At 32.7% G+C, this 15,230-nt stretch overlaps 2 protein-coding genes across 9 annotated transcripts in view; both read left to right on the top strand.

Moving 5' to 3' along the window:
• Window positions 1–15,230, top strand: part of RABGAP1L (RAB GTPase activating protein 1 like) — an 891,828-nt gene that overhangs the window by 336,262 nt on the left and 540,336 nt on the right. The gene's annotated exons all lie outside the window — the stretch shown is intronic.
• On the top strand, window positions 2,106–7,673 carry GPR52 (G protein-coupled receptor 52). 3 transcript variants are annotated; one of them, XM_037825310.1, is made up of 2 exons: window positions 2,106–2,885; window positions 4,537–7,673. In XM_037825310.1, exon 2 carries the CDS (start codon window positions 4,756–4,758, stop codon window positions 5,839–5,841), a length of 1,086 nt encoding a protein of 361 aa, XP_037681238.1. In that variant the 5' UTR covers window positions 2,106–2,885; window positions 4,537–4,755; the 3' UTR covers window positions 5,842–7,673. The 3 variants fall into 3 exon arrangements, with proteins under 3 accessions (XP_037681238.1, XP_037681237.1, XP_037681236.1); XM_037825309.1 differs by having other exon boundaries at window positions 2,106–3,114; XM_037825308.1 differs by having other exon boundaries at window positions 2,106–3,437.

Here is a 15,230-nt window from a genome sequence, read left to right as displayed (position 1 = left end):
AAACATTTAAGAGTAGATTGCGTACATCATGCCCCTTTAACATTTAAAACTTCCATTTATTTTTCCTAAGAACAAGAATGTTCGTTTACATAACCACATTAAGTACAGCTATCAAGTTCAAGAAATTTAACATTGATATAAAATTACAGTCTATATTCCAATTTTTTCAGTTGTTCCAATAATGTCCTTTTGGGCATTTTCTCCCCCTTTATTAGATACAGTCCAGGATCATGTCTTAATTGCCATTGTCTCTTTAGTCTCTCCACTTTTTTTCAATTGTGAGAACATATGTACAACCTAAAAGATCCCTCTCAACCACTCTCAAGGATACAATTCAGTGTATTAATAACATTTACAATGTTGTGCTACCCTCACCACTGTCCATTTGCAGAACTTTTTCTTCACTTCAGACAGAAACTTGCACCCATTATGTTTTAACTCCCCATTCCCCCTCCCCCTCCCCCTGGGTGACCTGTATTCTATTTCATGTCTATGAATTTGCATCTTCAAGTTCTTTCGTGTAAGTCAAATCATACAATATCTGTCATTTTTGTGTCTGCCTTATTTCACTCAAAATGATGTTTTCGAGGTTCTTCCATGTTGCCATATTTATGTATCTTCTTCGGAAAAATGTCTCTTCAAGTCCTTTGCTCATTTTTTAACTGGGTTGTTTGTCTTTTTGTTGTTAAGTTGTAAGAATTCTTTACATACTCTAGATATTAAAGCCTTATCCAGTATGTGATTTGAAACTATTTTCTCCCATTTTGTAGGTTGTTTCACGTTCTTGGAAATGTCCTTTAATGCATAAAAGCTTTAAATTTTGAGTATTCCAATTTATCTGTTTTTTCTTTTGTTGTTCCTACTTTTTGTGGAAATCTACAAATCCATTGCTTAGTATAAGGTCCTGAAGATATTTCTCTATGTTTTCTTCTCAGAGTTTTATGGTTTTAGCACTTATATTTAGGTTGTTGATCCATTTTGGGGTTAATTTTTGTACATGGTATGAGATAGGGGTCCGCTTTGATTCTTTTTCAGGTGGCTATACAGTTTTCTTAGCACCATCAAACAGTCTTGGCACTCCTGTAAAAATGAATTGGCCATAGATATGTGGGTTCCTTTCTGCGCTCTCAATTCTATTCCATTGGTTTATTTGTCCTTGTGCTACCACATTGTTTTGAATGTTGTAGCGTTGTAGTATCTTTTGAACTCAGGAAAGTGTCTAGTCTTTTTTTGTCTGCTTTCAATTCTAAAAATAGTAGTCATTCTAAGATTATCCTTCCAACTTGTTTTATAACTATTTCTGATGATGTAAGTTAGCCATGCACATACTTATGATATAAAATATATAAAACAAAAATATTCTAAAGAAATGCACACTTACCATTCTGTATTTCACCTCAAGCACCAAAGATCTTAGCAGTAACATGGTGTTCCTGAATGGCAGTTCAACATGGAGGAAAATATAGGGCTTTCTCTTCTGCAGAAATCATTTTTATGAAATCCAAAATAATTCTTTTTAGACACTTCCTGACTGCTTAGCCATCAGTGGAAGGAAGTGGAAGGGATCATCAATATGGGATTAAGAATAATTTTGACCTCTTTGAATTCCAGTTTCACAACTCTGTAATTGTAGGCAAGTTATACTTACCTACTCCAGTACCCACTTTATTCATTTGGAAAATAGTAATGATGGTAACTACTTCACAGAGATTTGAGGTTTCACAAAGAAAAACTATATAAAGCACAGAGCACAATGCTTGGCACATAGGACTCAATGAATGTTAGTTACCATTTTCAAGGAATGTTAGTGTTCAATGAATATTAGTTCAGTGATATTCATCTTAAATTTCCTGATTTTTAAAAAATTCTGAACTAATTTATAAATTAGTTTTAAGTCACTTTTTAGAAGAGTGCTGACCTCATAAGAAATATGTTTAAAATAGAGAATGTTTGTCAATAGTAAGTTACAATAGATGGAAATATTTTTAACTTCCATCCAATATTTGAGCATTATTTGCTTTCTTCTAATTTGAGTATGTGTAGCTCAAGCAGTTTATGACAAGTATTTTTGACCCCTTTTCATATTAAGATAAAAAGTGGATTAAACAATCATTCTAATTACTTGTAATGTCTATACTCTTCAGAGATCATATTTGACCTTAAGAATTTCCCCAAATAGATTTTGGTATAGTGGTGTTAGTTTCAATGATTTGCACAATTAAATACATCAAACTCAGCAATTTTGTGTGGGTGTGGCAGGGATTGGAGAGATTAGCAAATGACTTTTAACTTCCATTAATCAAAATATAGCTATATCACTTGAGTTTATGAAGACTTCACTGATTTTTAATAAGTTTTTTTCTGCCAGTGAGCATTAGATTACTGCTGACTTTTTAGTGTCATAGTACCTTGTGGTAGTTTTTCTATAGGCTCAAAGGTCTATGCCTAGATTTTTTTTCCTGTCCTGTCCAAGGGATATAATCTGGACAAATGCTATAAGGAGAATACCTCCAGAAGTTCATACATGCCATTAATATATTATAAGTATAGGTCAGTTCCATTGTCTTCTTTTGTCAATCTTTATTGGAGCTTGCTGAGTAAGTCTATAAGCCTGCATATGCCTGGCAACTGTTACCTAGTGACAGTTTCAGCTGCAGTAGCCATTGGCTGTGCTGTTCACTGGGGCAGGAGGACCGAGTCACCTTTCTGATGGTGAGTTCTTCTGCATCAGCTCAGGATGAGGAGGAGGAGGAGCCGGGCTTGGGCTCAGGTGGAGGCAGTGCTACTGAGAGATTGTGAAGAATATACAGCATCTTTGTAATTGCATCACAGTAAATCGGACTTCTGAATCAAGCAGCCCAGCCTAGCAGCTGATAAGAATGAATGTAGGTGAGAAGCATTACCTTATGCCTGTAACAAGAGAACTATTTTGTGACAAGTGAAACTAGAAATGTGCAAGGAGGAATATCCTGAGGATATTATAAAAAAAGGACTTCCCTGAATGACTTGATTGTGCACGAGAAAATAACTTTCGGAAGAATGCTTTCTACTAAGCTGCTGCATTGTTCCTGAAGGAAGTGTGTTTATTTCTAGAGCATGTTATTTCTTCAAAAGGTATGACAACAAAGACTGACAAGAGAAGCTCTGAAATGCCTGTACTTTAAAAAAGACTTTTGGCAAATGTTAACTTGATGTATGAATGACCTTGGAAGCCTTTTGGATGGATTGTTTCGTTCTATCTTGCCAGATTTTCAGTATTTCAAACTCTAGGATTTAAACTCATCTCAAAGCTTTAGAGGCATTTTAAAACAAACCACCTCGAAACTTACCTAATGGCCCCTGTATTAATTGAGCACTTGCTCAAAATAGAATACAGAAATATAAGAGGCATTTTCTTAACGTATGGCTGCTACATAATTGCAAATGTAACAAACAAGGTAATTTTCCACTTTCAGATTTAGCTGAAGTAATAATTTAATCTGTTAATCATCTAATGAAAGTAGAAAAGATGTAGGAACATAGATTAGGAAGCCGACTAGAAATAACCAATAAATAATGGCAGCATTTCTAGTCAAATAAGCTCTGAATGTATAGGAGAGTTTCTATTAGTGTTTAAATTTCATATATATTTAATATATATATATACCATATATGCATATATGGTATAGGTATGGTTGCGAAGTTGAGAAATAACTATGAGCTATATATTTATCCTGCTCCATTATAAAGACGGTGGCATATCAGATAAAGAAAGTTATTTGCATTTATTGATACTGAAATTAATAGCAAAAAATATTTCTTTTTCTTTTGTAAAGAAAGAGCTATAAATGACATTGCTCCTAATGGCACCGATAATGATAATGAACTAAAACTGTTTTAATCTGAATGTTTAGGAAAAAACGTGCATGCAGACTTGAAACTTCAAAAATTCATCATATTTTGTGGAGTGTTAACCCATTGTATTTTATCTTCCCTGCTTGAAATATATATATATATGTTCTCATGAGCGTTATAGGGCAATTTGGGTCTCTTGTTACCCCTTTTCTGTTCCTTTTTACCCATATATAGATGTATCTTTTGGAATTAACCTTGTCGTGGTGTTTTTCTTAGCTCTTAAAAAAAAAATAAGATCATAAAGATGACCAACCAGCATCAACCTGAACTCAGCCCAAAGACACTGCCACAATGAACTTTTTCTTAGATTTCCAACCAAATCTGAGATCTTAATTATTTAAATTCTAAAATATGAATCTACTTCTCTTTGAGGAATCAGGAAGCCTGAGGCAATTTAAAACTTTGCCTTTTCTTATTCTTTCTATCAGTCTCTAAAAAATAACCTTTCTCAAGAGAACAAACAGTCCACAGAAGCTTTTCTTCCCTTGGCAATTGATTTTCTTTTCCTTTTTACAGATTTAATTTTTCATAGTGCAAAGTAATAAGAAATCCATTTTCTCTAGAAGTCCCTTGTATCTGCAAAACGTAGTTTGAGAGCACCGGAGGAAGCTAATCAGTGACCTTTCTTCACCTCCTTTCTAGCTTATTCCCTTCTCTATCCCCCCCAAGCTGAGGTGTGTCACTGCTGCACTGAGGCTGATGAAGAGACTTGAGCACTCTCTGGGACGCTCAGCTGTGACAGAAGCACTGACACTGACTACTGAGGCAGATTCTGAGGCACTCATGTGCAGAGCTTAACAGATGCTGGGCAAGGTACCTGATTGCTGTAGCCAGGGCTGCAGGTTTCCTTAATTTCAAGCCATGAATGAATCCAGGTGGACTGAATGGAGGATACTGAACATGAGCAGTGGCATTGTGAATGTGTCTGAGCGTCATTCCTGCCCACTTGGATTTGGTCACTACAGTTCAGTGGAGATCTGCATCTTTGAGACAGTTGTTATTGTATTGCTAACATTTCTAATCATTGCTGGGAATTTAACGGTCATCTTTGTCTTTCATTGTGCTCCACTCTTACACCATTATACTACCAGCTATTTCATTCAGACAATGGCATATGCTGATCTTTTCGTTGGAGTTAGCTGCTTGTTTCCTACTCTCTCACTTCTCCACTACTCTACAGGTGTCCACGAGTCATTGACTTGCCAGGTTTTTGGATATATCATCTCAGTTCTAAAAAGTGTTTCTATGGCATGCCTTGCTTGTATCAGTGTGGATCGCTACCTTGCAATAACCAAGCCTCTTTCCTACAATCAACTGGTCACCCCTTGTCGCCTGAGAATTTGCATTATTTTGATTTGGATCTACTCCTGCTTAATTTTCTTGCCTTCTTTTTTTGGCTGGGGCAAACCTGGTTACCATGGTGACATTTTTGAATGGTGTGCCACCTCTTGGCTCACCAGTGCCTATTTTACTGGCTTTATTGTTTGTTTACTTTATGCTCCTGCTGCCTTTATTGTCTGCTTCACTTACTTCCACATTTTCAAAATTTGTCGTCAGCACACCAAAGAGATAAATGACCGAAGAGCCCGATTCCCTAGCCATGAGGTAGATGCCTCTGGAGAGACTGGACACAGCCCTGATCGTCGCTACGCCATGGTTTTGTTTCGGATAACCAGTGTATTTTATATGTTGTGGCTCCCCTACATCATTTATTTTCTTTTAGAAAGCTCCCGGGTCTTGGACAACCCAACATTGTCTTTCCTAACAACCTGGCTTGCTATAAGTAATAGTTTCTGTAACTGTGTAATATACAGCCTCTCCAACAGTGTTTTCCGACTAGGCCTCCGAAGGTTGTCTCAGACAATGTGTACATCTTGTATGTGTGTGAAGGATCAGGAAGCACGGGATCCCAAACCTAGGAAACGGGCTAATTCCTGCTCCATTTGAAGAGAACAGCACAGTAAATCAAATGTAATCTGACAGTGGTTTTGGATCGTATTCTTGATTTATCTGGAAAATTGCCACTGGATAAATATTTATTTGAATAGTTGACTATGAAATGAAGGATGGGATTGAAGGTTTCTCCCCCCACCCCTTCCTTTTTCATGGAAAAAACAACTAAAGCAAAGGATGTATAGAGGGTAATCTCATGAGGTAATTATAGCGTGTGAGTATAGTTGTGCAGTAATAGAAAAAATTAAGCACTGAGGATGAAAAACGTATCTAAAATCTTCCACAGGACATGAAGTAAGCCCCTCGATGTCTCTTGTCTCTGTCTGACTTACCTCTGTTTGTCTCTCTCATTCTCTTTCTATGTGTTTGTAGAAGTTACTTACAGACATTGCCTGTTATAGAAAAAAATGCTACATATTATATATGTTTCAAAGTACAACCTTTTGCATCAAAGTGTACTTTTAGACACACTAATTGACAATCCATAAATGGTCTCTCCGTGGAGGGTGCATAGTAAGTGTTGTATTTTATTGCTTGCCACACAACTCCTTTGCTTGTGTTTTGTAATGCTCTCTGCAGCACAAATTTTCTGCTATAAACAAAAAGAAAGTAGTATTTTTTCTTCTGGGTAAAATAGTATATGCTTTCTCCCCTCTTTCTAAAAGCCTGCTATTTTTTTCTCTCACTTTTTCTTGACCTGCATCCTTTACTACCTTCACCCAAAAGTGTCTTATCTAATGAAGGAATCTTCTGTATAAAGCAATCATAAGGTTAAAAATAATTTACTCCTTCCAACAAAGCAATCTAGTAGCCTGTTTGGGAATGATTGTGTTAAATATATTTATTGGTGTTTGGAAACATTTTTTCTGGTTCCTTTAAAATTAGTTCATATACCTAAAGTGTTGTCTTTTTGCTATAAGTAAAGCTTTTTTTTTTCTTTAAGAAAATCCACAAATAAATTCTAATGCAAAGGCAGGGTACTTAGCAGTGAGGTATTCTTACTGTTGATCAGAATGTCTATAAAAAAATAACTAATTAAAATGTTAATATTTTGTGTTAGATCTAAAATAGCTTACTATTGTGTCCATCAGTTATTTGTGTGATATACTCTTGCACATACCATAATTTTACAACAAAGAAAATGTATATTATATAATGTGGTTTGTGCCTAATGTTTTCTTAGCACAATAAGTAGATCAATTTGTTTAACTTGTCAACATTGGAAAAAATATATACAAAAATTCCTTTAAGAGAGAAATACTTTTGTGTATTTAGATATTATTTAGATATTAGTATTAGAACAAGCTGCATTTTTAGTGCTGCTGAGAATGTAATATACTTAATTATCAAATATAGGTAAGAGTCATCATTATTTTCTTTTGTAGTGATCTGTTTTCAGATTTAGATATTAATGTATTTTTTTATTGTGCTACATAGGATTGCATAATAAAGTGTCAGGGGTTTAGATGCAGCAAAGTGGGCATTTGGAGAATTAGTAGTAAGGAAGGTGTGAGCATTAAAACATCTAAATCTTACTTTTTTATCCTAAGTTTCCTTACTGAAAGATATTTTAAAATTTATAGCAAACTATTGAATATTTTCTTCTCAGAACTTCTGATTTCTTTGTTTTATGAAATGCATTTAATGAAATGTGCCTATGACTTTTCAAATCGGAAACCAACCATGTTTGCAAACTGGTGGTTTGACTTCAGAGATCCTTTACTAAAAATGTTGTTTTATTGAGGTTGTTCTGAACCCCTGTATATTTTTTAAACATGTAAGAAAGATTTAAAATAAAGAATAAAATAGTATTCTATATATCAAAATCAGACTTTGCTTCAGTTTAATAAAACACCTTAAAACAAGGGCTTACTTGTTTGGGAATCAAAATCTAATTGCTTTACATTTTTGTGGTCTGTGTTGTTTATAAGTATTCTTGGCCCCTGTTTGCCACTGGCATCTTGGATACATTGAAGTACTCCTTTGAAGTTCAGACCAGGTCAAGGAAACATAGTATTGTTAATTTTCAACTGTTGTAAATGGAACCTTCAACCTTATAGCTATCATTTGGGAATCAGATTTTAGTTTTTTTAGTTTGGAGTATAAACATAGTTAGAAAAAAACCTAGTAGATTATCTGTACATAAAGCTTCAGGCCATGGTTATTGCATTTGGCTCTTCTGGCTTTTCCTAATAATAATTAATAACAGCAACTTTGTGCTAGGTACCGTATCAAGTTTCAAATATATTATCACATGGAATCCTCACTATACCCCTTTGAAGTAGGTGCCATTATTATTCCCATTCTAGAGATGAGGAAACTAAAGGAAAGTTATTTATCCAAAGTCACTCAACTAATAAATGGCAGAACTTTAGTCACACTAAATCTGCCTAGAGCCAAAACCTGTATCATACTGTCTTTTCTTTTAAATAACTTCAAACTTTTGTACCACTATCCTGTACCTCTTTTTCCCTCACACTAAATTTTTTTCTTTAGTTCTTCCCTTATCTTGTGATATCTTTTGTCTTGATTTCTGAAGTCTCTTTTATTAAAACAATAATCTAATTAGCCCAAACTTTTTGCCTATGACCAGACTGAAACCTTGGAGCATAGTATTTCCTTGACATTACTATTGTTTATTTTTTAAGTTTTCCTTGAATAACTTTTTCAAATTTCTATGAATTTCTTACTAAAAATATTATTTGAAGGGAAGAGTGGAGATGAATGGCTTTATCATAGGCTAAAAGAGCACCCTCTTTGAGATGAGCTCTAGGTCTAGGTTCTTCCATTTATTATAATGTTTCATGTTCAACTCTAGGGCAACGTCCTTGTGATATATTTTAACATGTGTTTATATAATAGGGTAATACTTATTTTGAAACTACTCTGCCTTTTTAAAATTAATGTACTTTAAGAATAGAAAGCATAACCATTATTACCATTATCATATTGTATTCTATGGTAATTATCCAATTTGGTTATAAATGACAGGAAAGAAATAATGCTGCATTCTTTTACTTAAGGATTCTATTATCTGTGAAGTTGTTTCTAAAGCTATACAATGTTGGAAGGCTTTATAACTTATTAGTGTGTGAAATTTAGCCCTTATCATAAGCTTTTTGGTCAAAGGTAAGATACTCAATAATTGAAAACTTCAGTTTCCTCAGTGATAAAATTCAGAGATTTGTACCTCACTATTAGAATGATTTTGGGGGTTAAATGAGAAAATGTAGTCTGTGTGCTCTGCACAGCTCCTAGCACGTAGAAAGTATTCAGAATATGGTAATTGCTGTTTTATCTTTTTTTGCTTCAATATTCATTACCATCACAACTTAAAGATTTGATAATATTGGACTTTATAACAATTAATCCATTCAATATTCAGGTTTTCTAAGATAGCATTAAGAAATCTGCTTAAACTCATATTTTGGCTTGACCTCAGCTGCTTTTTATATGGAAAATTTCCATAATTTCTGAAAGCTCATCTCCTGGAAATAATTATTTATGAAGTTATCATTTGAGATTAAAGATACTCAGCAAGCAGATGTTGGGATGAGACACTCAGGGATAATTCTGGGGTTAACCTACCTTCTTACTTTATTGTATTGAATATGCTTAAAACATTTTTGTCCCATCAGGGAGGCAGTTGCAGGAAAGGATTGATCAGGGATGTCTTACCATGTTCGCTTTTACTTTTGTCTTTGCATTTTAGCTTTCCTCATTTATAAAAGGGTATTTCAGTTGTCATATACATGTTACTGGAATAAAACAAAGATTAATAAGCAGATTTGCTCTACTGATACTATGGATTATATGAGTTTAGAAATAGATGATGTTGCTGCCTTAAAGGACTTTTCTCCAATCCCCCCCCCCCATTAAATGTGAAAAAAGGTGTTATTGTGTGATAAACAGATAAAAAAAGATAAAGATGTGGGGAATCTATATTTATATGCTGAACATAGATTAATCTATGTTCAAGTGGGGCCTTCTCAATGCACAGGAGCATATATTAGTATGCCAATGCTATATTCTTTGTGTAGGTTCCAACAGTTACTCTTTTCCCTGAACAAAGGTTAAATTTATTTTGGGAATAAGAAGGATATGTAGACAGTGGCATATTCTGTAACCAAATGTATAGACATCGAGGAAAACAAAATGACTAGGAAAGAAGAAAAATAGATTCTCCTTTCAATGTTTATTGTAGATGAAAGTTTTATCCAATGATAGTTTTGCTCTGCAGTTTAAAACTTTTTTTTAAATAGTGAAAGTGGTTATCTTTTAAAATATTGAAAGTGATGTGTTTAGGGTTGTCTTTTCTTCATTACTGTTCTCTTAAAAACATTTTTTTCTTTATAATGAACCCTTACTTCTTTTGTAATCAGGAAAAAAAATTAATTTTTCAAAAAGAATGATGAATATTTAAAAAAATATTTTGACATTTCACAAAACAGCGTTTATTGATATTCTACAACTAACACTATCCAATAATGCCTCAATATTTTCTTCTTATGAAGATGGTTTATTTATTTTTATGACTTCTCTAGTATTTGTTATTTTAGGTAAAGTTTTCAGAGAAACTTGATGACCTTTTATTGCTGTTATTAGGTACTCTTGATTTATTTTTGTTTCAACGTAAACATTTTTGAAATACTATTTGGTGAATCTGAAATGGATCTGAATCACTGTAGGATTTTTCAATGCACACTGATGGCACCTTCCAGCATTTTTCACACTTTAAGTAACAGAAGGATGACCCTGCATTAGGAAAATAGGTTCTGCTGGTATGTTAACTGCATTTCATAGAAAAGCAGGATTCTATTCTCATTCTCCCTCACCGAGGACTATATCCATAACTATTTAATACCAACTGTTATTCTGTTTTTATATATGATTCCCTATGGAGATGAATAAAATCACAGTAATAAATACAGCAGTAGTCTGTTATGACTAGTAGATATTTACCGTGAAAGACGTACATGATATTAGTAACTTCGCAATGGTCAGTGGAGCCAAATTAATTTTTTTTCTAATAAATGCAATTTTATTGAGATATATTCACATACCATGTAATCCATCCAAAGTATACAATCGGTGGCTCATAGTATCGTCTTATCAAATTAGTTTTTGAGGTTCTAAAATTTTAAACTGTATAGATGACAAATAGCAAGAAACATCGCGCATAATGATGGAATTTATTGAATAATAGTATTTGCTAAAATTTGAAAACTTCCCCAAATATTTTATTCAAGAGAAATAACATTTACCTTTGACTTTAGAAATTTGACCCCAGCTTTATTGTATGTTTTCTACTTAAACAAATATAAATAAGGTTGATCGCAGGTAAAAGTATCCAAATATACTTTATAAATTCCAATAGGGTGCTCTTTCAATTGTGAGGCACAAAAAACTAAGTACAATGTTATATAACTTGTTCCCTGATTTTTGAAATGTATCTTTGAATGATACTTGACTGTAACAAATACAGATGGTCAGGACATTTATACCTAACAGAAAGAGATGTTCATGTATATGCTCTATGGAAAATGCAATTTGAAAACATTTACTTATGTTCCTAATAGAATTTGAAGTTAAAAATAGGATTAGTAGATCATAGATTTTATACTGAGAGCCTCTCCACAGTCATCCACTTACTCTTTTCAAGAATTTTATAATTAAAAATGCTAACTTTGTAAGACTAATATTATAAATGTTAGATTTGGAGAAGATTGAAATTGATAATTGGGGAGAGGAGCAAATTAAAAAAAATCTTTAAAATCCTATCAAGTATTTTAACATTTTAACCAACTAAATTATATTTGAATTTTTCTTGTATTTATTATTTTGGTAAAGAAAAGATTATTCTAAATTCTTTTTTTAGAATTGCTTGAAGTTATCAATTTCAAAAATAGTTTCTTGTATGTAAGGAAACAATTTGTATAAAATGTATTTCTTGGCTTTTGTGAAATGTTTTTCTTGCAGAAGGTTAAGTTTAAAATATGATTTATATTGAAATTAAAACTTACAAATAGGAATGCCTTCAATTTTTTGGTCTCATACAATAGATTTTGAGGAAAAACTTGACATCCTAAGAATTGTTTTATTCCCCATCCCCTACTTCCATTTCCCCAAGGCATTTTTAAAAAATGTGTGACATGCCCAAGATCTTAAAACTTTACTGAAATTTTTGGCATACTTATTTGGAAATAAATCTGGAAAAGTGCCTTTTGGAAGTTCATCTGTAGAATGTAATGTTTCTAAATGGGTCTTGTGATGGCTTCTGTCATTTCAATCACCAACTTCACATTTTCCCTACTTTCTTTGTTTTAAGTTTTATTTAAACCTTATTGTTGAACAAACTATTAAAATTTATTTAAGGACTTTATTCACTTTTATAGATTTTGCTCCCATGGTGAAATTTAATCTCTTAATTTCTGTAATAGGAAGAGTTATTTTAAAATTAATTTTATGTTAAAGGCAAGCTTTTGAGATCCTGGAAAATTTTAATGAGATGTATTATCAGACTTGTCAGTGTTTTGATATTTCTTAAAACAATTTCTTGTCTGTAGAAGGTAATAGAAATTTACTTGTCCTTCTAAAGACACAAGTTATTTGCTGGATGTTATATGAGATTTATAGACTGAATTGGACAGTGTTTGCTATGTATTTAAAAAACTATAACCTTGATGCGGAATTATCAAAATTGTACTATTTTCATATAACTGCTTTTGAAAAGTAATCATGTCATTGCTATGCACTTTATGTCCTGAGCTTTTTTTTGTAATGGATTTGTAATGTTGTACAGGTCATCATAGATAGATTTTTCATGAGCATTATGATGAAAAAATTTTTAAAGTTTCTGACTATACTGCATTATACATGTTTGTGTATAGTCTATATGGTAGTACTCAGGGACTCATGGAGGTCAGCATGAATTAGTAATGTTGTAAATGAAACCTTTTTTATACGTAAATCAGTTTTATTTCAATGAAATAAAAAGTTACAGAAAAATTAAAGGAATTCAAACTAGACTAATACAGAATTGCCTTATAAAGATCCTTAGTGGAAGTCTTTCCTTAAATAGTTGCTAGTAAGTTCATCAATGGAATATAAATGAATTCTATTGAGTTATTTGAAAAGTTTATTCTCTTAAATATTTAAAATTTCCCTGACAATTTTGCTTACGGCTACTTAATTTATGCTAGTCTTTAAAAGAGTTTGCAAAATTAACCATGGCAAAATTCAAATTGTTGAAATCTGAATTAACCAGGTTTTTTTGAATTCCAGGATAACAAATTAAGAAAATAAATACTGATTGATTGTGCTTTATATGCAAGGTATAAATTATAGTCCTGTAATACTTATCTCTTGACCCTTTAAATCTAAAGAATAATTTACAGTATTAGGTAGAAAGAAGCCAGGAATGGGGCAGATTATCTAATTTCCAGAATTTGAGGGGGAGATTGCAGAAAAGTCTTAGGAACAGTGCAGTAGTCTGAAGAGTGAGAGGAAATGATGACTATGTAACAGAGGACTGACCTACATATGTAGCCATGCGTTTGAATGCTGCAGTCTCAGGGGATACCTGGAACAATTGAGAGGTTATTCAAGTGAAAAGAGAAGAAATGCTTTGTGCTCAACATTGTACAAAAGTGTTGTGGGGGAAAATACACAATAACTTTGAGATGCAGTGTATGAAAAAGAAAATATTCTTTTGTATGGATTGAATCTGCTTAGAGTAAAATCATTAACTTAGGTGTAATTTATAAGCTTTGATACTAGGACAGACTATTAATGGGGGTAGAAGTAGCTAGAGACTGGTTATGGAACACATCCTACTGACTCAGTATCATCCTAGACCACTTTCTTCTTAGAGCTGTTTCTTTAGTATTTTTCACATGATAATAGGTGAATCTCACCATATGAAGACTGTTTCTGTGATGGGCGGGTTTTAATTTGCCTAGCTGTAGCTAATCATATGATATGGAACTGATATTTATTGATTAATAGAATCATTCATTCATTCATTCATTTATTCTTTAAATATTTATCAGGTTGCTACTGTGGGATTATATTAAGTTCGATGCAAGATAATGAAATTTATAAGTCAAACAGATTTTCATTTCTCCAAGAGCATCCAGACTACCAAGGGATATATGGACTATATACAGATAACTATAGCATAAAATTGGAATTGACAAATTATAGCCTATGGGCCAAATCCAGCCCACTGCCTATTATTATAATAGTTTTATTGAAACAAGGCCACACTTATTCATATACATATTGTCTATGGTTGCTTTCATGTACAATGGCGGAACTGAATAGTTGTAACAGATTTTATGGACTTCAAAACCTTAAATATTTGCTACCTGGCTGTTTTCGGAAAATGTTTGTGGACCCCTCATGACATTACAGATGCTCTTTTTATGGTACTTAAATAAAGAATGTTGTGCTTTTATAATTGACAGAGTTCCTCATAAGAAGGAATGATGACTCACCTGTGCCATTTCAACTTGATTCAACTGGGCATCAATAAAATTTCTGGCATGAGGGCAAAACCCTATATATTGATTCCTCTTCCACAATTACAGTGATTTGTCAACTGAGTATTCCACTCTAAATAAAACACATTTTTATTCTTTCTAATTAACCAATTTGTACCTTTATATAGTTAATTTGAATACTATATTTAGATTTTTTTCCCTATTTGGCTAAAGTCTTCCTAGTGTCTTTATCCAATTGCTAATATAGTTTAATCATATATTATTTTATCTTTAAGTATGTGGTCAGTGATACTTAACATCAGATTTAATTTTAAATTATGAGAAGCATTTGTTAAAGTTCCCCTCAATAAATGGTAATCTTATTGTCTGAAGAAGTTGATTTGCTCATAAAATAAGCAGCAGACCTCTTTTGTATTACTCTAATAAGCAGGAAAACAGAAAAGTAAAGAACAGAGCTGGCTATATAGATGCCAAACTTGTATGCAACTCTAAAATGTATATTACTTAAGAGAATCTACAGTTCTGACTTCATGTATAATATTTTTAGTAGGCTCTTGTTTATGTTAGAAAATAATTGGATAAAATGGAATTTTATGATTTTTGATGTTATCAGTTAATGCATGAGAATATAAAGCAATTTCCAGTAAGCTTCAATTTATATATATTTATACGAATTCAGTTTTAAAATTTTGATGTTACAGTTAATAATAGGTATTTGATATATTATCTGTTCATTTTTGACTTAGTGGATACAATTGTTTTAAACTAATCCATTGGAAAATTTTGGTTTTCCTCAAGTTTTGTCACATGGGGAGAAAATCAATATATGATCTTGACATTTATCTTGAAGGACACACTTCATTTGGCCCATTGGAATAA

This window comes from Choloepus didactylus, chromosome 2 (genome assembly GCF_015220235.1).
Source record: "Choloepus didactylus isolate mChoDid1 chromosome 2, mChoDid1.pri, whole genome shotgun sequence".
In the NCBI taxonomy this organism is placed as follows: domain Eukaryota; kingdom Metazoa; phylum Chordata; class Mammalia; order Pilosa; family Megalonychidae; genus Choloepus; species Choloepus didactylus.
Note: the sequence above shows the minus strand (reverse complement) of the source record. Positions and strands in the feature narration are given on the sequence as shown.